Genomic DNA, 22499 nt, shown 5'->3' on the forward strand with positions numbered 1-22499 from the left:
ATCGGCTGCTGTATTTGCCTATAAAACAATATTATATACTATTTATATCCAGATCTTCGTAAGAACGTAAGAATGTAAGAATTTGCAAGGTGAACGAAGACTAAGGTCCATCTAGTTCGCCTTCCAACATCCTGGCAGTTGCTTGACATGTCGTGTCCCAAACTCTATACTGTAACCTGAGATAATATTTTCTAGCAGAAATTTATCTAATTTGTTCTTGAAACAAATGTCATTTTCTGCTTCCACTGTCTCCCAAGGGAGCCTGTTCCATAAGTTTACTTCTTGGTCACTGAAATAGTGTTTTTGCAGATTTATTCTCAATTTACCCCCCTTCAATCGCAGGCCGTGTCCTCTGGTTCTACTGTTCAGTACCAGATAAAACAGCTTTTCATGGTCTACATTATCTATTCCCTTCAGAATCTTAAAGACTTCAATCATATCGCCCCTCAACCTTCTCTTCTACAGTGTGAAAATGCCCAGTTTATCTAATCGCTCCTTGTAGTCCAGTCCCTCCATCCCTCAATCATCCCATTCTTTGAGATTGTTTTTATATTCATTTTGTTCTGCTTTGTTTGTGATTCAAATGGCTTTAAAGGATTGCTGTACCATTCCTATTTCCAAGAAATATAGTTTTTCTCATCATTCTGTTTTATTTTACCCTCTTAATCCAAATTCAAGCTAATTGGCTACTCATCTCATTGTTAATGGCATGTTGAGGCCATCGATGAGCTATCAGGATTTCTACTAAAACGCATCATCACTGGGGTAAAACTACCTTGTTTTCATTTCTGAGCAGTTTTATTTTGGAAAGTGCCTAGATTTTTTATAGGATGGGAAGTGTTATATAAAAACATAAATGCAAATCATTTTTTATAATTTCCCCCATCGCAAGTTCACTTGTATCCATGACGTACCTTCTACTTTTAAAAGCTACATATGAAAAGTCGAAGGTGCAAAGGCATTTGCCAACATTGAATGAGGAGTCCAGGATGACGTTCCTATACAGTGGTGGGGGGGTTGCCACCCTTTGGATAAAATTTTAAACCGAGGTCCCGTTTGCCTGTTCAGTAGATGTTAAAAGATTATATGGCATAATTGACAACAATCCCCCAGAAAAAAATGGTATTCACCTCTTGGTTGTTTGTGGAATATTAGTGTATGCAAATTGTCTGTTGCTTTTGCCTGCAAATACACAATGACTACATTTCACAGTAAAATCCTGTAAAACACTTTTGGGATGCCCTTCTGATGTGAAATGGCAAGGATCAAATGCAAGGATTATAGGATTATTATTTTAAGTTTACATTTAGGATTGACCATCCCAGGAATATACTGTATACATTGAATTTGTGTTATAACATTTTTGCGGCCTTCTCTGATGGATAGAAATAAACACATCAGAAATCTTTAGTTTGAATGATTCTTCAGTAAAGTCTGAGGACGTGCATTTCATCCAAATAGAAAAATGTAGTTCAGATGCTCATGGAATAGTTGTTAGAAGATGAGTGCCAGATCCTCTGATATCCTAATGGCCACATATATATAATAATAATAATCCTTGCATTTGGTATAGCGCTTTTCACGTCGGGAGGACGTCCCAAAACGCTTCACAGAACACACTGTAAAGTGAATTGACTGTATATTTGTGGGCGAATGCGGCAGCCAATTGCGCACAGCAATGTCCCACAAACAGTCGTAGATTGAAAATGACCAATTTATTGTTGTTTTTGGAGGGATTATTATTAGGCGTGTGGAGTAAGGAAACTTGCCCAAGGTTTCGCCCTCTGCCTGGAATTGAACTCAGGTCTCTCGCTTGCAAAGCGAGTGCTCTAACCACTGAGCTGCAGGACTCCTAATTACTAATTACTTACTACTAATTGTTATCCAGCAACTCCTGCTTACAAGGTGTACATGTGTGGACTTTGGAAAATGTCAAGATTAGGCTTGCTATAGTTTTCTTTCTTTCTCCACCTCCAGCGTTGAGTATCCACTTTCAAAGCTCACACACAATTATTGGCCACTTTGGTCAGGTTCTGGTGACTCCATAGAATCATATCTCAGTAGAAAAGTCAAAAATGCTTTCAGGAAGATTAAAACAATTTGAATGAGAAAAAAACTCATGATGGAAAAATGATCAGTGTCCCCAGACAAATTGTGGCAAAAATTCTTGTCTAAAATCTCCTTCTGAATTTTTATGGAGCCTTTCCACTAAGAATTTATATTTCTTTTTCAAAACCTACTAACTTTAAAATTGTTAAATGTCAAAATATATTTCCTTGGGTGATCAAGCATTCAGGTAATCTTTTGTTTATTGTAGTTACTGAGTTGAGCACTGAGGATTGTGAAAGTAGTCTATGACGACTTTCTGATTTGGAAGTGACTAACCTCATTTGATGCCTTTCATTATGCCATTACTGATGTAAGAAGCTAGTTGCACAGATAATACCATGAACCACACCTTGTTGTGCAATACAGCAGTACAATGGCAGTATCTGCACACTTGTATCTCATAACTAAGGAGTCCCCTGAGACTGTCAGTGACTGAGAAAAGCCCATATTTAATCTTGAGGTTTAACTTTAATTTTGGTCTCTTTAAAAATTAGTTCATTGCCATGAAAATGGGGAAACTCCAACCAAACGCTAGATTTTTTTAAAATGTAGTTGGCACTATCAAGCCTACAGCTGCAAGTGAAACTTTGTCTTTTCTAGTGTGTTGGATGACAGTGGTGGGGGTGTGCAAATTAGGCATGAGGTTCGATCCCCAGCTTTTCTTTCTACGCCATATCCGTTCCCTGACTAGGACCGCTTTATTCCAACCCCATCAGATTGCCCGCTTCCGTCCGTACCCCACCACAAACCAGCTGAAATCCTTGGCCATGCCTTCGTCACTTCCCGGCTGGACTATTCCAATGCTCTTGTCTCTTGTCTCCCCAACTCCACTTTACAGAAAATCCAATTAATTCAAAATTCCGCCACCCGGATACTCACCTGCACAAAATTTCGTACCTCCATCACACCAGTCCTTGCGAGGCTCCACTGGCTCTCAATTACTGAACGGATTGATTTCAAGATCCTGTTACTCGTTTTCAAGTCGCTTCATTCCCTTGCACTTCCCTTCCTATCCGATCTGCTTACTCCCCACTCTATGACCTGCTGCCTCCGCTCGGCTGGCTCCAGCTTCTTATTTGTCCCTCGTGCCCTCCATTCCACCATTGGTGGCTGTGCCTTCAGCCACTATGCCCCGAAACTCCGAAATTCTCTCCTTCAGTCCCTCCGCCTTGCACCCTCTCTCCCCACCTTCAAATCCCGCCAAAAGACCTTCCTCTTTGATCGTGCTTACTGTCACCTCTCTCCTCCCTATCCCCTGGCTCGTTGTCAGACTCCGCCACTGTCAAGCGCTTCTGGATGCTACCCCACATGAAGGGCACGATATAAATGCATGTTGTTGTTGTTGGATGATTATAGCATTTTGTTTTAAATCAGTTTGACTGTTTATTTTGATATGTTTCCCTCATAAGCAAACTATTGTAATTTTAACATAAAATAATGAATTAATTATGCGCAAGTGCATGTACCATTTCAGTGAAGTTTCAGCTCTTAAAAATAACATTATAAAGCTTTGATATTGCAATTTTTACATGACAATGTGGCTTACAATTTAAATTTTTTCCCCCCCCTTTCTGTGGGTATCTGTCTGCTTAATAAACAGCAATTTCAGGTGATTATATAAATGAGTTTCCAGGCACTTCAAAAAGAGAAACGGGAACATTTCCTGTTTCTGTTTTTTATATTAACTGTTTCCTTGTTTTCAGTGAATATTTCCTTGTTCTACCCTTTAGGAGTTCCCCATTTTACATGAACTACTTTTATAAACTTGCAGACATGTTTTTTGTAGGGTCCATAGTTATATACTGTTGTCATTAAAAGTACTTGCACGATGTCCAATAATTAGATAATAAAAATCTTTGCATTTGATATAGTGTATTTCACATTGGTGGGACATCTCAAAGAACTTCACAGGATATACAATAAACAACAACAAGAAAATTACACTTACATGTCGGGAGGACACCCCAAGGCACTGGACAGACAGAGTTACGCACCCGAACTGAGGGTCGGGGTAGGGGAGTGGGGAGGACAGGGGGGTAAGCAGGGAGATCGAAAGCACGGTTCAAGAGGAGAGTCTTGAGGTGGGTCTTGAAGGTGAAGAGGGAGGGGACGAAACGGAGGGACTGCAGGATGGAGTTCCAGAAGATGGGTGCAGAAGGCCCGCCCACCGATAGTGGTGCGAGCAAGGCGGGGGACATGAAGCAGGCCAGAGCCCGCTGAGTCGAGGGAGCGAACAGGATGGTAGAGAGTTAGGAGGTCGGAGAGGTAATGGGGGGAGCAAGACCACGGAGGGCTTGAACTGTATCCTCTGTGTGATGGGAAGCCAATGGAGTTGGGCAAGAATGGGGCTGATAGGGCCGTGGAGCCTGGTGCGGGAGAGGACACGGGCTGCAGAGTTCTGGATGATCTGCAGCCCGTGGAGGGAGGAGTTGGGGAGGCCGACAAGCAGTGAGTTTGCATAGTCGAGCCTCGATGTAATGAAGTGTTTGAAGGTTTCGGCGGCCTGTGGTGTGAGACAGTGTCGGAGCCGGGCGACGTTGTGGAGGTGGGGGAAGGCAGAGCGGGTCATAGCGCGGATATGGGGTAGAAAGGATAGTTGAGGATCAAACAAGACCCCAAGGTTCTGGACTGGCTTAGCAAAATGGAGTGTCCAACCATGGATGGTGATGCTGTCAGCCCCTGAGGTGAGGAGGCATTGACAGGAGCCAATCAGGAGACCCTCGATCTTGCTGAAAGTGTAGTGACTGTATTTTGCAGGTGAATGCATCAGCCCAAAATCTGTGGAATCTCTAATGTCCACCTAATTGGCCACATGGAATTTCGGTTTACTGGTTTATCTGAAGAACGACACCTCTGAGAATGCAGTACTCTCCCAGTGTCATTCTAGACTATGGTACCAGTGAATTATATTTGTGAGCAGATGTGGATCTTATACCCAACATTTTACAAATATTTGAAACTCGTAGTGCTTAAGGTGCTCAAAACTCAGTTGAAGGCTCAAAGTATCTCTCAATCTTAGATTGTAAGACCCTTTTGTCTTATTTAAGAGAAAATTGTGGAAAATTCTTAAATTCAGTCTTAATTCAGACACTAAGACAAAAGAGAAGAGAGTTTCTCCTGACATTCTGATGAATAGTCATCAGAGATATTGTTCATTTTGCCAGTGTATTCACTAACATTTGCTATACATGTCCGACGTATTTCAGTATTATTGGTGCTACCTTTTTTGATTATTGATCTTATTTAGCGCCTTGTATACCTCTGTATAGTTCAGTTGTCTCCTTAGATGTTTCATTTGAGGTTAAAGGGCACTTGCTGGTTGTTCATTTACTCTGGATGAGTCTTGTTGCTTTCAACTGTACTGCCTGGTCAGGTTGGCAAGAACTTTATGTGGCATTCCCTGGTACAACCTTATCATTGTACTGTATAGCATGAGTGTAACTTCTGTGAATCTTAACAAATTTAGCAATCTAGCAGGGAATTTGATTTGCCTTCTTAATTGCTGCATCACCATTTTGGACATGGTGAGAAATAAGTTATACTACCATAGTAAATGTCTCTCCTAGACGTTTACTTCTAGGTAATGCTTTTTATTTAGCTGTTTCTAACTATTTTCTATTGATGCTCCCAATGTATGTTATGTTCAGCTTTCTTTGTAAGATATTGGTGGTTACCATAAATTGCAACTTCTATGAAACAAAAAANGAAACGGGAGGGGTCCCAGCACAAACTTCTGACTCTCTTTCCTCTTTGTTTTTCCCCTTCCCTCCATTTCAACCTAGCTCTCCTCTTCCTATCATCTAGTTACTGTTCCTCACACATTTCTTACCCTTAATACAAGGGAACCATGTTACACCAATGAAGGAAGTGGCGTTTTGCACCTCTGGCTTATAATGCAGACACTGAGACATTGGATCCAATCCACTGCAAAATGCAAACAATATTATATAGTGCGTTTTCCTACGTATCCCGTGACCAATTTGTAAAGGAGTTTCTCTGGTGGGACTCTGTGAAATACAGTACCTTGTGAAAATTGAGGTACACTATTGTACTGTCAATTTTGGGATGCCATTGCAAAAAAAAATGCTGATGTTTGTCAGGCAAGATTTACCCCCTTTTTTGAAGTTGTGAGAACTGCCATTTATTTGGTCATTTTCATATAGTTGATGTTCCATTTTGTTTCTATTGACTGATAGGTCTAGGGTTTCCATGTCACTTGTGCAAATGTGATTCCCATAATTAATTTCCAATTTTTTGGAAACCCCAGTTTTCATGGATTCCCTCAAAGTATTCTAGTTTGGGCTAATTTTTATAATTTTTCCTGAGCTTCACAATAGCAGTCCTGCTGCTTGACTTGATTTTCCGCGATGAGTTATTGGAACAGATTATCACAGTCTGCAGTTGTAAATTGGCTTGTGTGAGAAACATATTTGTCTGTATGGGTTTAAATATGCAGTTGTAGTCGACGTGTGATTTTATTTGCTTTCCTCAATCCATAGTCCTATCCTCTTGAATCTGGTGTTTATTATTGGTGATTTGTGTTTGCTTTGTGGGTTAATCCATTTAATCTACTTGGTTTTATTCTGTGTAGTCTGGCATGTGTTATGGTAATACACTAGTTAAAAAGGTTTTATTACATTACACTTACTAACATTTGGTTGGTTTGGCCAATTCCGAATAGTTTATTGTACCTTGAATAACAACAACAACAAAATTACATTTGTATAGCGCCTTTCATGTCGGGAGGATATCCCAAGGCGCTGGACAGACAGAGTTTCGGACCCGAGCTGGGGGTTAGGGTCAGGGAGAGTGGAGGGCAGCGGGGGGAAGCAGGGAGATCGAAAGCATAGTCGAAGAGGAGGATCTTGAGATGGGTCTTAAAAGTGGCAAGGAGGGGGCAAGGCAGAGGGACTGTAGAATGAAATTCCAGAGGGTGGGGGCAGGTGGCAGAAGGCCCGCCTGCCAATAGTGAAGCGGGCGAAGCGGGGGACGTGAAGCAGGCCGGAGCCCACTGAGTGGAGGGAACGAGCAGGATGGTAGGGGTTTAGGAGGTCGCAGAGGTAGGGGGGAGCAAGACCATGGAGGGCTTTGAAGGTGAGGACCAGAATCTTGGTTCAGGGATAACTTCATTATAGTACTTTGAAACCAGAAAGACTTCATAGAACCAATTCTAAATGTATTATAGTACCGATGACCTAGGATCACTATGATGACAACAATGTTTATTTTTATAGTGACTTTCATTTAAGAAACTACTTGGAGGTACTTTATATGGAAGATGTGGTACCCTGAGTAGGGTGAGGAGGAGAAGAGGCCAGAGGGAAGATAACTGAGGCAGTGGTCAAAATGATTGGTTTTTTTTGAGGATGAGAAGCAGTTTCACACAGTGAACCATAATTGAGTGTTGAGGTGGTGAAGGTGTGAATGAGGATTTCAGCAGTTGAGGTAGTGAGTGGAGATGAGCTATGTTTCAACTGTGAAGAAATGCAGCCTTGATAAGCACTGTGTGTAGGTCTGAAAGTGATCTGAGAATCATACATCATGGTTACTCATTGCCTTGATGAATTTATGTTAACAACCATTGCTGTTGATTTGGTCAGAGATGGCAGTAAGAAAATGCTAACTGGTGTAGAACAGGATAGCTTCAGTTTTCTTCACCACAACTACTTGTACTTGTATAGTGTCTTAGATATAGTAGGAATATCTCAAAACCGCTTCACAGTGTTAGTGGAGATCACCGAGCAGGGAAAAAAGGAGGGGCAATTGTGAGTCTGTTGAACTTGCTTAAAGAGAGGATTTTAAAGAGGGTTTTGAAGGCAGGGAGAGTGGAACTAAAGGATTGAATGGGCAAATGGCTTCCAAGCCTTCAGCCATTCAGATGTGAGCTGCCTGCAAGAATAGTTTGGAATTGAGATTTCATTTGATTTTTCTCCAAATACTTAGAAGTGTCTTGTTTTGACTTGATCCTCCCTGTAGAAAAATGGCTGAGATTGTGAATTCAGTAATATGGGTGAATTAATTTGTATTCCATCAATATTGGGGCAGCTTTCTACCATCCTGTCACTCCATCCCAGACTCTCCCACTTTGCCCTCTTCTTCCTGCCTTCAATACCCATTTCAAGATCTCTCCTCTTTGCCCCGCCCCACTGGAGGATAGTTGGTCAACCTCCGAGTTCATTAATACTCAGTGAATGGTTGTAATGTTGTTGTTCTCAGTGCCTTGGGACGTCCTCTCGACGTGAAAGGCGCTATACAAATGTTGTTGTTGCTATGGATTCCCAAAATTGCACTGTAATAAACACATAATAATGTGGCTCTGTTGTGTATGTGGGGGAGGTACCACTAGTGACTTGTGATGAATATTGCTGGAATGTGGGGGTGGAGAGAGAGACAATAATTATGGTAGATTCAGGCAAAGCCCAATCTGACCATAAAACTAACTGCAAGTGCGTTCCCTGCGGGGATGAGCATCCTAATACATTGACAGCAGCTATCTGCCAAAAGTGATTTTTCATCCATAGCAAAAACCCAAAATAACAGTGGCGTTCTGATTTTTATTGATGACTTATTGTGGAGTCCTGTAGCTTAGTGGTTAGAGCACTCACCCTGCAAGCGAGAAGACATTGGTTCGTGACCTGGGCAGCGCAAAATGTTAGGCAAGTTTCCTTACTCCACATGTTTCTGTTTACCTAGCAATAAGTAGAGATCCGGTTGTTAATCAATTGGCGGATCGCTTTTCCGAGGTTAATAATCCCCTCAAAAAAATAATAATTTGGTTACTCAATCCACAAATGTTTGTGGGACACTGCTGTGCCCAATTGGCTGTTGCATTTCATCCACACAATAAACAGTTGATCCACTTTACAGTATATTCTGTGAAGTGCTTTGAGACGACTCGAGGGCATAAGGTGGTTTTAGCTTGTTAAACCTCAGCAGTACCTCAACACACACTCTGTGTCCCAAAGCATTTCCTCTTGCTAACCTGTGTCTAGTACTCTCCAGAATTAGGTTAAGAAGGATGCGTGCCGTCGGTGAGAGTGCATACTAAATTCCAAACATGGGAACATTTCCATGTATGTGTAAGTGATATACACATATGAAACTCTGATTTGGATGCTGGGTTTCTGCATGTCTCAGACATCTAACTGACCAAATAAAAGAGCTGGGTCGTGGTCTTCTCAATGTCCTCATAATAATTCAGTTCTCTCTCTCTTCCACCACCACCACCACCACCCTCACCCCAACTGAACATCTTGTTTTTGTACATTTGGTTATTCTGGTGTTCCAGAGTTCAAACTTCAAATATCCTACAAAATGTGTCATACACTTCAGTGCTCCTGATAAAATTTGACAATGGGAATGCATAGTATTTCGTGCAAAGTCTAGTTGCAGTTAACTAGCTTCTGGCAAAACTACTTTTCTCATTTTGTTTTTCTCAAATTCAATCAATTTGGAGTCATTGTACAAATATAAGAGTAGTGGTAGAAATTGGTGTATAAAATTGGAAAAAACATTGTAGTGCAAAAATAAGTCTGGATTCTTAACTACTGTACTGGCTTCCTTCCACTTTATAAGATGAAATGTTGCAGAAATTGTGACTGTAATGTATTCTATTGCTCGGCACAATATGAAGAATCAGATTATACTCTATAATAAAGCACCGAATGGTTTATTTTCATAAACCTTAATCTTTGTAATTGATCCGATCTGTGTTGTCAATTGTGGACTGTAATTGAGAAAGATTTTTTAATGAAGATTAAACACTTTTAAAGATTGGCCACATTTTAATTTAAGATAAAACGCATCTGCTAACTTGGAAATGCAACATTTTCTGTCTGGTCTTTCTTGCTTCCTCTTCTGACACCATGCAAGCTTCCTTTTTTTTTGTGAGACAGGCTTGCAGTGAGGTCACTTTTACAGAAAAGAGGAAGCTGAGGAGAGCTACAAAGCAACAATCCACCTACACTAGCAGTAGCAGAAACTGCTAGCAGAGTTTGGGAGGTTTTTAGATCCATTTCAGAAGAATAACCAAAGTCACTTTAAACAATGATTAGTACTGAATTTTCTTTGTGTATTTGAGAAGGTCAGTAACAATTATTATAAATTTATTGGGCATATTAATGTAGGTATTGGGGAAAAAATTGGATTACAATTTCACTTTTGGGTTTAAATTTTTGTTTGAATTTATGAATACTGACTGTCATATTGTCATAGTTATGGATGTTTAATTGATAGTGTATTCCTAATTATACTCCAGACCTAGTTTAACTCCTTTAAAAATGTTTAATTGTATGTTTTCATCAAAATCAAGCAGATATTTTGAATGAAGCCATCAAGAAAGATATACAACTGTATGAATCAAGAGTGCTTTTTGCGTTTAAGATTGCTTTAATTGTGTAGTAAATTATTTTAAAATGTTTGCTGTTGATGGACTTGCCTGACCTTCTGCCTGTGTGCAAACAGTTTGAACATGTAACCAATACCTTAAAAACCTTAATAATGATGCTTTATCAAATTTTCACCAAACTTGGTAACCTGAATGACTTCCTCCTATTGGTCTCTGGATTCCTTTTTTAAAAATGGCTGTGGTGAACACTGTGTCTCTGTATGCATCTGCAAACACTGAAGTGAAAAATAACTGACATTGAAGATTGCACACACGCTTTGTCAAGGGAAACCTCTGTTGAAAATATCTATAAATATAGTGAAGTAGATGGATGATGTATTATAGAGAAATTTACAAGATGTATTTTCATATTCTCCACTATAAACTTTAATCTATGTGCAGGTGTAGACCGAGTTCTGGTTATTTTCAGAGTGATGTGAATGAATAGTATAGTGTTATACTGTCCGCATGTACCACATTCTGATTAGACTAACCAGCTGTCGTTCACTTGTAGCTAACATAAATATGCATTTCTGTGATCATGGATTGTAAACTGTTCTGGTCATGATCAATGGGCAAGGGTATGCATCTTTATTTTGGGTGCAAATACTCTGAATTGGAGGATTTTTCAATTGTTACAATGATTACGATGTGCGGGGCAATGGCAAGGAACATTAGGAATGTTGTAATTTTTTTAAATAAAAGAGGCCAACATCATACTATATATAGCAGAATAATTTGCCATTGTTCCAATCTTGCTAAACGCCCAAAGCAAGATTAAATTAATTAACTTTACAATTGAAAGTTCATCTAAACAAAGATGAGATATTGTAGTGAGTCTTTAGAAAGGTAAGTCTATTTCAGGACCATTATTGCCAGGGTGCTTGGGAGCTGTGCAGTAAATTATGGAATTGCATCAAAAAAGACAGATTATTGGGGGATGGATTGAAGGTTCAGTCGAACAGTGGGAGCAAGTATATGTAGGACCACTGGATGTAGTATCTGTGGAAATTTCCTAAAAAATTGAGGAAATTGGACATGCAATAATAGAACAAAAAAGACGGATGCAATGCGGTCAGTGCTTGAGGCAGGCAGGTCCTCATATATTAAGATGTAGAAGAAATGTCACCTCCTTTCTAACCCAAATATTAAAACGAACAATTAATTAATTAGCATTGAACACTGTGTGAAGCGATTTTGAGAAGACTCATTCGACCACTGACCAGAACAGCTTTTCTCTGTCACATTGGTTGCCTCCGCTCCTAATGCTGCTGAAATGTCCTCCTGACGTGAAAGGCGCTCTATTAATGAAATCATTCATGCCACTGGGACACTTATGTGCAATTGGCTGCTGCGTTTTGCCCACAACTATATAGTTAATTCACTTTACAGTATATTCTGTGAAGCGCATTGAGACGTCGAGAAGATGTGAAAAGCGCTATATGAAATGCAAGGATTATTATTTAATGACGCCTGCCTTGATTTCTAAAACGCACTCGTTGCACCTCCCTCCTCGACCCCCCTGCTCTCCCCCCACCCAATTCCACCATTCAACATGCAACAAATTCTGCCAATCTGCATCCTCACCTGCTTCAGCTGACACAGGCCTTTTGCATGTCCCCTGACCCCTCTGTGCCACCTCAGCCACGATGCCCCAAATCTCTGGAACTCCCTGCCTGAATTTCTCTGGCTCGTTCCTCTAGCTTTTATCTATGTTTAAATCCCTGATGATTTCTTTGACTGCATCAATTGTCATCTTTCCTCTTCTCTCTTTGTTCAGTGTCCAACTCCGCCACCATACAGTGTTACAGTGTTCCAAGACAATATCCTGTGTATAACCACACGTTGTTGTGGTTGGTGTTTCAACAAATCTATTGTTGGGAATAAGGGAATTCTGAACCTTTTCCCGAGAAGAATTTCTCATTTCTAGATGGGAACATAAACTAAAACGAATCACAGAAATACAATAAACAGCCTATTAACTATCAACATAGGGGGAATTTTGATTGTACACTATAAATGGGAGTCCCTCTCCAGTAGATAATTGAGATTCCACTATATTTCCTGGTGAATATCTATTTTAAGGCATTTTCTGTCATTGTCATAATGTTTGTTCCTCAATAGCTAGCTGGCATCAACATTTTTGTTCTGTGCAAAATATTGCATATGCACAGAACATTTTAGACCTGCATAAATCATAGCAGAATTGGCAACAACGTTTTCCTGATTTTTCAATTCCAGTCAATAGTCTTTATACCATTATTTAAGCAATAATTGATCACAGGAACAACATAACAAGGTGTAAGGTTCTATGCAATCACAGAATTTTTTAAAAAAACAACGATTTTCAAATACAAAGGGCTGAGCCTGTAGTATCAGCACCACTATTTGAGAGGTGCACATCGTCAACAAGAGGCTCAAACCTAGAACAACATAACTCAATTGCAACTAATTATACCAACGTTAAAATATCAAATGTTGCCCAAGAAATAGATCCTCCACTGAATAGCAGATCTACCAGGGGATGAAATGCTGTTTAATCACTTTAAGTGAAAACAATGTTTGGTAACTGTTCAATATCTGAAGATATTACATTGAATACTACAGTGTACATTACAATTTTGGGTAAAATTGTGCATTTGTTCATGGTTTTATCATGATTATAATGTTGCACACAACAGTCACATAAAACCACCAAGAAGTAAATGACATTTTTTTATTTGTGGCATTATTAACCAAGACTCCAGGAGAAGCTCCCTTCTCCCTTTGAATCGTGCCATGGGATTTTTAATGTCCACTAAAACAAGTATTTATTCACAGAACAAAGACCTTTTTTTTAATAGCAATTTGACCCCACTAATGGCTGACTAGAGGCAAGAGAGTTAGTTACCAGCTGAAGCAGATTGATATTTGGCTAACTTGGTAGTTCGGCTAGATTTATCAATATTTAGAAATTTAAATTCTTTAATAATTTGTTTTTTGAATAGATACAAGAGTAAAGATCAATAGCATACAGTCTTAAATTCCAATAATTAAGGGCACATACTAAAGCAAATAGAGTCTGGATTAAGCATCTGCAATATTGATCAAAATTCAAGATACCAGGGACTGACTCATTGAAAAGAAAATTATTGGGTCACTTTTGCAATTTTATGGCTCAGGACAATCTTTCCTAATATACACAATATATTGTACTATTGCTATAGAGTATTTGAGATACTTTGTAGTTCAAAGTTCAGTACAAAATGCACTTTGAGCTACAAATAAAGCAAGTGGTTACTTGTACCAAATTAAGTAGTGACTTGTATCAAATGGATTGTTCCTTAAATCCACCATGTGTTATGTATAGTTCAGGGAATAGTCGTGGGTAAAATACATTTCCAGGTATACTTTGCTTTGTAGATTTTGCCTACCATTTATTTTACTTGAGAAGCTGTGGTAGTGGAAAAGGATTGTTATTAATGTTGTATATGTAAGGCAAAAGAAGGTAAATTGCAGCGTAGTTTAAATCAATCATCTTATCTTGAGATGATTCATTATAAATGTTATGCCCTGAAGACTTGTGAGAGGTTTTTGCCTCAGCGTGGGTTACAGGGTTTTACATGCTTCCAAATTACAGTATAGGGTGGGGCTTTGGAATTTGGTGCTTGACATACTGTACTATTCACATTGCCACAGTTTTGCTGTATAGGTCTTTGAATCCATTCAAGTTGCCTTTATATGTATCGGACATACTTTCTATCCTGCTTCTATGTTCGCCTTAAACTTCCTTAATCATGATCTCAAAAAGAGGCATGGTAAATCTGCAAGGTAGATGTTGTACACAAATATTTCAGTATAATCTTAATGCCCTGATCTTAATACAGTCTTCTCACTGTATTTAAAACAAAAGATTCAGAACTAATTTGAGTTGGAGAAGGGAAGATAGAACATTCGGAAAACAGGAAAGCAGGAACGGAAGGAGTCCATTCAGCCCATCAAGCCTGTTCCATCAGTTTATTAAATCTTGGCAGATTTGCTTTTAAGTCCAATACCCCACCCTGGAACTTTCTAAACTATCAATTTCTTTCATTAGTTTAAATATGTTAACCAAGTCACCCTGGATCTCCTTGTCTCCAAGGAATATAACCCTAATCTACTCAGACTCTCATTATAACTAAATAGCTTTTTTGTTATGCTGATGATTGTACTACATATATATGATTTTATCCTATCGGAGAATCCCTTGAGAAGAATGAAGTGGACCTTCATTATGGCCACATTGCTTTAGCAAATCATTGAGAAATAAAGGACACCATCAAAGTTTTAAAAAATGGAGACTGGGTCAGATAAATCAAGAAATGATGGATATGTTAATAAGCAAAGTAGGAACTGGGGTTAGCTATAAATAGGATAAATATATACAAAGCTGTAAAAACCTTACCAGGTGTTTGCCATAGTAATTTGCCTTGGAACCGTTCTTATTAATATAAATGAATTTGGCGAGAGATTGAATATCTCACATCAAGTTTCCAGATCATACAGAACTTCCAAAATCCATGCAAACTATTCCTTCAGCAAAGCAAATAACAAGGACCAATGTAACTAGATTCCAAAGGAGCTTTTAGATAATTGGATGAATGTATCTAATACAGTTAGTATCTAATTGCATTTGATATAGCGCTGTTCACATCTGCTAGATGTCTCCAAGCGCTTCACAGAATATACTGTAAAGTGAATTCACTGTATATTTGTGGGAGAAGCGAGGCAGCCAATTGCACACAGCAGTGTCCCACAAATAGTCGTGGATTGAAGTGACCAATTTTATTTTTTTTCTTGAGGGATTATTATCAGGCGTGTGGAGTAAGGAAACTTGCCCAAGGTTTTTCCCTGCTGGGAATCGAACCCAGGTCTTTCGCTTGCGAAGTGAGACGCATCTGATAAAGTTCAGTATACAGTTGTATAAAAATTCAATTAAGAACTGAGGCGCATGTGTTAAATGGAATACTGATCAGGAAAGAAAATTTGTATGCAGAATGGTTGTCTCAGTACTCACTTCAGTTTTAAAAAGATCATAAGGTTTTTGGATGTAATAATAGAAGTACCGAATGAAAATTAATGTGCAATCTGAATACCTCATTTTTGCAAAGGATTTTATAGTCCTTGAAAACATTCATAAATCAAATAACCAAAAGAAAGTATTTTCTTTAGTTGTAGAATCAGTGACAAGTGGCAGAGTCTCAGGATTGTTTATCAGAAAAATTAGAGGAGAGATTAGAAGGAATTTCTTCATTTAGAGTTGTTGAAGTGTAGGCGGTACCACTGCACTGTAAAAACATTGAGGAATATGTGGAAACAACTAGAAAGCTGGATTTTAATGCAAGACTGATTCTGAAAAAAAAGGTAGCAGTGGCACATGATGGATGGACAGAATGACCTACTTTGAAAAGGTTTCTAGGTGATTAATAGAAGTTTTCAAGATTATGAAGCAAATTGATACAGGCAAATTATTCCCTATGCAGAAGGGTTCACATACCAAGGGAATCAAGTTAAAAGAATCTTAGCAATGATGAGGGAAGTTGTTTTTTTGTATACATATAGGATACTAATATACTTGGAATTGTCACAAGGCACTGGATACCATGGTTGAGTACCTAGACCAGAGTTCAACACATGCATGCCACCTACTCATGGAAATTTCCTTGTTACTAGCATGTGCACTCTCTAGAGGGACACGTCCTGTTTACCTATTTCTGGACTCCCAGGTTGGCAAGAACTAAGGCTCGAGTTACCCCAGAGTGTGTTGAGGTACTGTTGGACTTCTACCAGCTCAAAATGCATAGCTTATCATTATGAGCACAGTGTGGCAAACTTCGTACTGCTTGTCCAGCTAGGACTATCATGCCCATTAGGGCTGCAGTTTGCAAGGATGTGGAAGCAAATGTTCCCCATGTGACTGGTCTGCCCCTCCAAGTCCTACTACTGTTTAATCTCCAGCAGTGTCTTGGAGTATTGTGGACTCCAGCTCAGGAAACGGACTATCAAGACTGCTGCAGAACGTTGACTTAATTCCAAAAACAAATTACATTACAGGAGGGTGTCCCAATGTGAAATAAGCTATTCCAACATTCTACAAGGAGACCCCTGCTTATTATCTCTGCCCACTTCCTAAATATCAAAATTTGCGGATCGCACTACAACTCTAGCTAACTCTGAAGAGTATGTGACTTTTTAAGAGGACTTAAACCGATTAAGGGAAGGACAGGGTAGTTGCAGATGAAATTTAATGAGAAAAGTGTGAGATGACGCATTTTGGGAGGAAGAATGAAAAATTAATGTATGCTCCAGTATAAAAGATTCAGAGGAGTTGATAGAACTCTTCCAAATGATGGAAGATCTTGATAAGGTAAATACTAAAGGCAGTAACAATTTTCACGGTTGAAGTTGGTGGATAGAAACCATAAGATAATTCCAAAGAAAATTAAGGGAGAAGTAAGGAGATTTTTTTTAATCAGAGTAAAATTTAAACAGAGTTTTAATAGGACATGAAGTGACTTACCAAAACAGAATTCGTATGGATTTTAAAAGGGAATTGGATAAATATTTAGCAATGGAAAATATGGAAGGGGAGTGAAACTGCATGGTGTATCCTTTCAGAAGCCTGGCACAGGCACAATGGGCCAACTGGACCAAAACCTTTAGTTTCCTCTCTCTTTCTCGCTCAAAATCTCCACTTTCCTCTCTTCGTTTTCTGGTTAAACCTATAGGTTTTAAACTAAATTTGTGACTTGTTCCAGAAAAAACAATTTCCCTGAATTTTCTCTGTACCTCTACAGTCATTTATTTGTGACTGAGCATTTCATATTCTTGAAATGAACAACATGACATTTTTGTTCTAATATCCCCTTTAATTCTTGTTAATGATCCTGCCCAACAAGAAAGATGTTCACTATCTACTAAGCTCAGAACATTTCAGAATTTTGAAGTACTACTATTTTAACACTTTAAGCTTTTATAATGCAGTGGAATTTAATTTAACTCATCTTCATAACTAGGTGTGTCACCTTCATTTGGCAAATGAATCTTGGAATTTTACCACTTAACAATTCCACATAACAATTTTTTGACAGTTGATAGAGAAACTATTTCCTCTGGTAAGCAGAGGGCACAGATTTAAGATAATTGGCAAATGAACCAGAGGGGAAAAAATCCACGTTAAATCTTACAAAGCACTTTGGGATGTTCTCCTGACCTGCAAGGTGCTCTACCAAAAGCAGGGAATATTATGTATTTGTATTACAACTTCATTTACCCAGTGATGGACAAATTGGTAGAATGGCAGTGCCAACACCCTGCTCAGATTAAAATCCCTGACTGTCCAGCACCTTGGGACGTCCTGCTGACGTGAAAGGCGCTATACAAATGTAAATTGTTGTTGTTGCTTGTGACACCCCCAACTTTGAGACCATCGGTGTTTAAGTACATTGTTTTTTCTGTAGTGATCAATACAATTTTCTGATAGTGTATCAGAATTTCATTTAAAGCGTTTTGAAGGTTGAAAATTGTTTGGTTGTACTTCAGAAACAATTTGAACAGTTTGAACCTAACACAGCAGTTTGAACCTAAGTGGCAGCACTGTAGGGTGTGATTTGTATTTTCTGCCATAAATATTGAATGAGTTCATAACCACTAAGTATTGGGAACTGTGTACTTTATCTGAGTGTTGGGGGAGTGAAGTCAATGCAAATGGAAGATGTATGTTTTTGAGCATCATTGTATTGAGGCCAGTTCAACACTGTAATATTGTTGTGGCCAATATAACTACAGTATATAGTTTTATACTGTCAGCTTTTCCACTCCACTGTATTGGTGGTTGTTGTCACATTGGGAAATCTTGTATTTCCTCTGTGCTGTGTAAAAGTTCATCCTGTATAAAAGATCCTCCCTTGGGCAGCAATAATAATTAGCTTGCCATTATTGATGGTGTACACTCCCTATTGCTGTTTCTGCGTCATATTTACGGTAGGAGTTGTTGTATCATGTTTTGCTGCTAAAACTCCTCCCAAAAGATTGGAAGAATTTAATTGAAATCTCCAGGCTTCAACCCCTGTTTAGTGTAGTCAGTCCCAGTGGGTTGGCAATGTAGTTTTAAAGTTATTTATTCTCTAAACATAATGTTAGGAAATATATTTCACAAATGTCCATAGAAAAAGTACAAAAATGAGAAGTGATCTGCTGGATCTTATTCGGAGTCCTCAGCTAAAGAGTTAGGCAGATGCTTGTACAGTAGAGGTATTAAGGAGTATGGTAAATTGGTGGAACATTGGGTTTAAAACGTCTGACAACATCTAAAACTAGTGGAACAAGCTTGATGGGCTGAATGGGCTCCTCCTGTTCCAGTTTCCTGTGGTCCTGTGACTGCAAACATTTCAACACAAATTGATTAATATATAGTAAGTTACTATATATGTTAAAATAACTAAGTAAATTATGCAGGACATAAATATGAACCAAACCACTTGCACCTGTGAGAAAACTAGAGGTTGTGATAAATACTTAATTGTCGATTTTAAAATGGTGGTATGGCGAGGAATCTAATCAAAGAGAATATAACATTGGAAGCATTTTCTGAGAATAACTTCTTTTGCAGAGTAAATGAATATTTGTCACAAGGACAGTCCTGTATTAAAACTGAATCGTTCAGTTTAACTAGAGATGAAAAATTCTATCTTGACTCTGAATGCTTTGACTTAACATATTAGCTCCACGGTGAGAATAGTAGGTTTCAGAATACTTCCTATAATTAGTCTAACCATTATTATTCAGTGGCTGAGATTAAATGCAACTCGTGTCACACTCTTATAGTTCCCATCTATGTCCTTATTTGGTCAGGTTCATCAACAAGATTTGCTGCCTGACAAGAACCACATCACACTTCCGCCCAAAGTGCCGCGTCATGCACTGCCATGCCTGAATGTGGTTGACGCTTCCGCATAGTTTTCTTAAAACACTCTCTGCTACTCTCAATTTTGGTTTTAAATAGAGGAATATTTTCTAATCAGTAACGTACCAATTGTGAACTATTATGTAAATGCACAGTAATCATCTTATAAATTAGTCAAAATATTAAGATCAATATCAATTAAAATCAATGTTTTCAGGAGTAAAATAATATTTTTCGCATTAAGAAATGTGCCTTTTAAATCTGTTTATGTTCACTGGAATTCCATTCTGGAGTAACAAAAGGGTATTTTATAAGGCAGATCTAAATGAGCAAAAGTAGCAACTGAACTGTAAACAGTGCTTGAATCTTTGACTTAATTGATATTTATACTTTGGGGCAAGATTGATGGATCAGTGGAAATGTCAATAATGTTTACTATCATTTTGAATGTGTATAAGAAGATGAGACTGTAATATTTATTCACTCTGTTAAAGAAGTTAGTTTCAGAAAAATGCTTCCAATGTTATATTCTCTTAAATTAGATTCCTTACTATACCGCCATTTTAAAATTGACAATTCAGTATTTATCACTAACTCTAATTTTCTCATAGGTTCCAGTGGTTTGGTTCACACATATATGGGGGAGGGTGAAGAGGAGAAACGGACAAAACAAGTTACCTTTTTCAGTGTACTTCATGGGGTAAAAATAAGAATTAATGAAGAAAAATTACTCTTACTAGAACAGGTAATTGTTACCAGCAACTATCAAAAATAGAACTGCTCACACTGCAACCAGTTCTAGTTGAGTTCAACTTCAGTTTTAATGACTTGAAAAAAAAGCTTGCCAATAAACCAATTACTGTCCATATATAAAAGTCTGTCTTCTTACTGAATTAGTTTAACCCTTGTTGTAGACATTTCCTCTCTAATTCATAAGTTCATCTGTGCCAAAAGGTTTGCTTAAATTTCTCTGGTTAAGTCTTAAATTTTGGTGAATAAAACATGCATTAAGGGATTTTGTTAAAGAAAAAGTCACACTTACCAAGTAAAAAAAATCTACTTTAAATAGAAAAATCAAAATAGTACTAGGACTAAAAATACACAAATACTAAGGAGTTAGGAATATATAAAATCAACAAACCTATTGCAGCTCAATGTATGATCTTCATCAAACTAGCTTTTAAAAATTGAATATTCAAAGCTAAGTTAAATAACAGCAATAACTTGCATTTACATAGCGCCCCTCACATAGGGCAGTATCTCAGAGCACTTAACAGTGGCGGAGCCTGATACTGCGCTGGGGGAGATCGAAGGTGACTTCAAAGTCAAAGAGGAAGGCCTTCAGTTTTGATCTAAAAGAGGGGAAGGAGGGGCGCAAGGCAGAGGGATTGAGGGAGAGCGCTCCAAAGCTTTGGGGCACAGTGGCTGACAGTGCAGCTGCCATTGGTGGAGCGTAGTGGACGAGGGTCAAGTATGAGGCCAGGGCCAGCTGTGTGCAGGCAGTGGGTAGTGGAGTAGGGAGAAAGGAGATTAGAAAGGTAGGAGGATGCCAGGGCGTGAGGGATTTGTAGGCGAGTGAGAGGATCTTGAAATCAATCTGTTCTGTAATAGGGAGCCAGCAGAGCCTGGCGAGGACTGCTGTGATGGGTATGGAGTTTAGTATGGGTGAGAATAGAGACAGTGGAGTTTTGAATGAGTTGTAGTTTGTGGGTAGTGGAGCTGGGTAGACGGGGAGGAGGGCATTAGAATAGTCGAGTTGTGAGGTGACTAAGATGTGAACGAGGGTTTTGTCTGCATTGAGAGTTAGGTATGATTGGGGGCGAACATAATTTAGTCATAAATAAAAACTTTGTGGATGATATTTCTCATTTTGAGGGTGATCGATAGCCAAGGAAACGAGTACAGGAAAATATTGGAAAATGAAAGGGTAAATGGCCAGCCCAGGACAAATCAAAGCTGTGTTGAGTAGTAACAGAAATTTCCTCCAGCAGGCTGCTAAGCAGAGGTTTCAAAAGGAATTTGTAAAACTGATCCTCAACAACGCATTCATCAGATCCAAACTGTACTATGCAAACTCCGTGCTTGTCGGCCTCCCCAACTCCTCCCTCCACAGACTGCAGATCATCCAGAACTCTGCAGCTTGTGTCCTGCCCCTACCCTCGAGAACTCCATCCCGCAGTCCCTCCCTCTTATCCACAAATAGCTATGAGGTGAATGATCAATTTTATTTGGGGGCTTGTTGAACAGGCTACTGGGAGAAAACCCCTTCTCTTTTTGAGAAGTGCCATGGGATCTTTAACATTTACTTGAACAGGCAGACAGGACCTCGTTTTTTGTTGATATTTATTAGATTGACATACTTTTAACGTAACAGGTTTTATTTAAGTGTTAGCCTTGCACTCTTGCCTCTGAGTCTGAGGCTTTGGATTCAAGCCCCGAAATCAGGACTTTGAGTTCACAGTGTAGACTGACCCAACAAAGAACAACAACACGATTACATTTGTATACATTGTGTTCGGGATGTGCTGCATTGTTGGTGGTGCTATCCTCCGCATGTTAACTCGAAGCCCTGTATGCATGTTCAGTTGGACATTAAACATTCCATAGCACTATTTAAAAAAACACAAGGGAATTTCTCATACTGTTCTGGCCAACAATCCCTCAGATAAAATTGGCCATTCGCTTTATGGCTGTTTGTGGGACGTGGCCATGTGTGAATTATTGTGGAATATTATATGGTGTATTGTAGAATTGAACCAAAGCAGACTGTGTGGATTTATTTCAGAAGTAAATATCAAGTAACTCAATGAATGTAAAAAAAATAGATTCAAATCAATGGGCAACCTTTTTTTCACTGAAGCATAGGTTTTTCAGTGTGCATTCATTAAAACATTGTTTTCAATTTACGATTTACCACATCCTGTTAATTTTAGTACTTCCTTCTTCAAGGTTATTCTAACATTTGACAATTTCACAAGTTCAAAGTCACAGTGGAAAGAATTGAGGATGTTTTAATATCAATGTCTTAATATGCTGTTTAAGGTAATTGCTTTGGCTTCAAGTTTAGCTCTCTTAGTGCTT

At 38.8% G+C, this 22499-nt stretch overlaps 1 protein-coding gene across 7 annotated transcripts in view; it reads left to right on the plus strand.

The window, feature by feature from the left end:
* cyrib (CYFIP related Rac1 interactor B) overlaps nt 1–22499 on the plus strand; it is an 86462-nt gene that overhangs the window by 14243 nt on the left and 49720 nt on the right. Inside the window, exon 2 of one of the 7 annotated variants that reach the window (XM_007903449.2) lies at nt 679–765. The exons of 3 other annotated variants lie outside the window; for them this stretch is intronic. Coding sequence is in view for 1 of the 4 variants with exons in the window: in XM_042346373.1 (XP_042202307.1) it covers nt 20056–20163 (108 nt within the window). In the remaining 3 variants the exon portion in view is untranslated. Of the gene's footprint in view, nt 1–678; nt 766–10064; nt 10193–20012; nt 20164–22499 lie in introns of those variants that run through there. 3 more of the 7 variants (XM_007903453.2, XM_007903448.2, XM_042346373.1) reach the window with 3 other exon arrangements.

The sequence above is a fragment of the Callorhinchus milii genome, unplaced genomic scaffold (genome assembly GCF_018977255.1).
Source record: "Callorhinchus milii isolate IMCB2004 unplaced genomic scaffold, IMCB_Cmil_1.0 Scaffold2, whole genome shotgun sequence".
NCBI classification, from domain to species: domain Eukaryota; kingdom Metazoa; phylum Chordata; class Chondrichthyes; order Chimaeriformes; family Callorhinchidae; genus Callorhinchus; species Callorhinchus milii.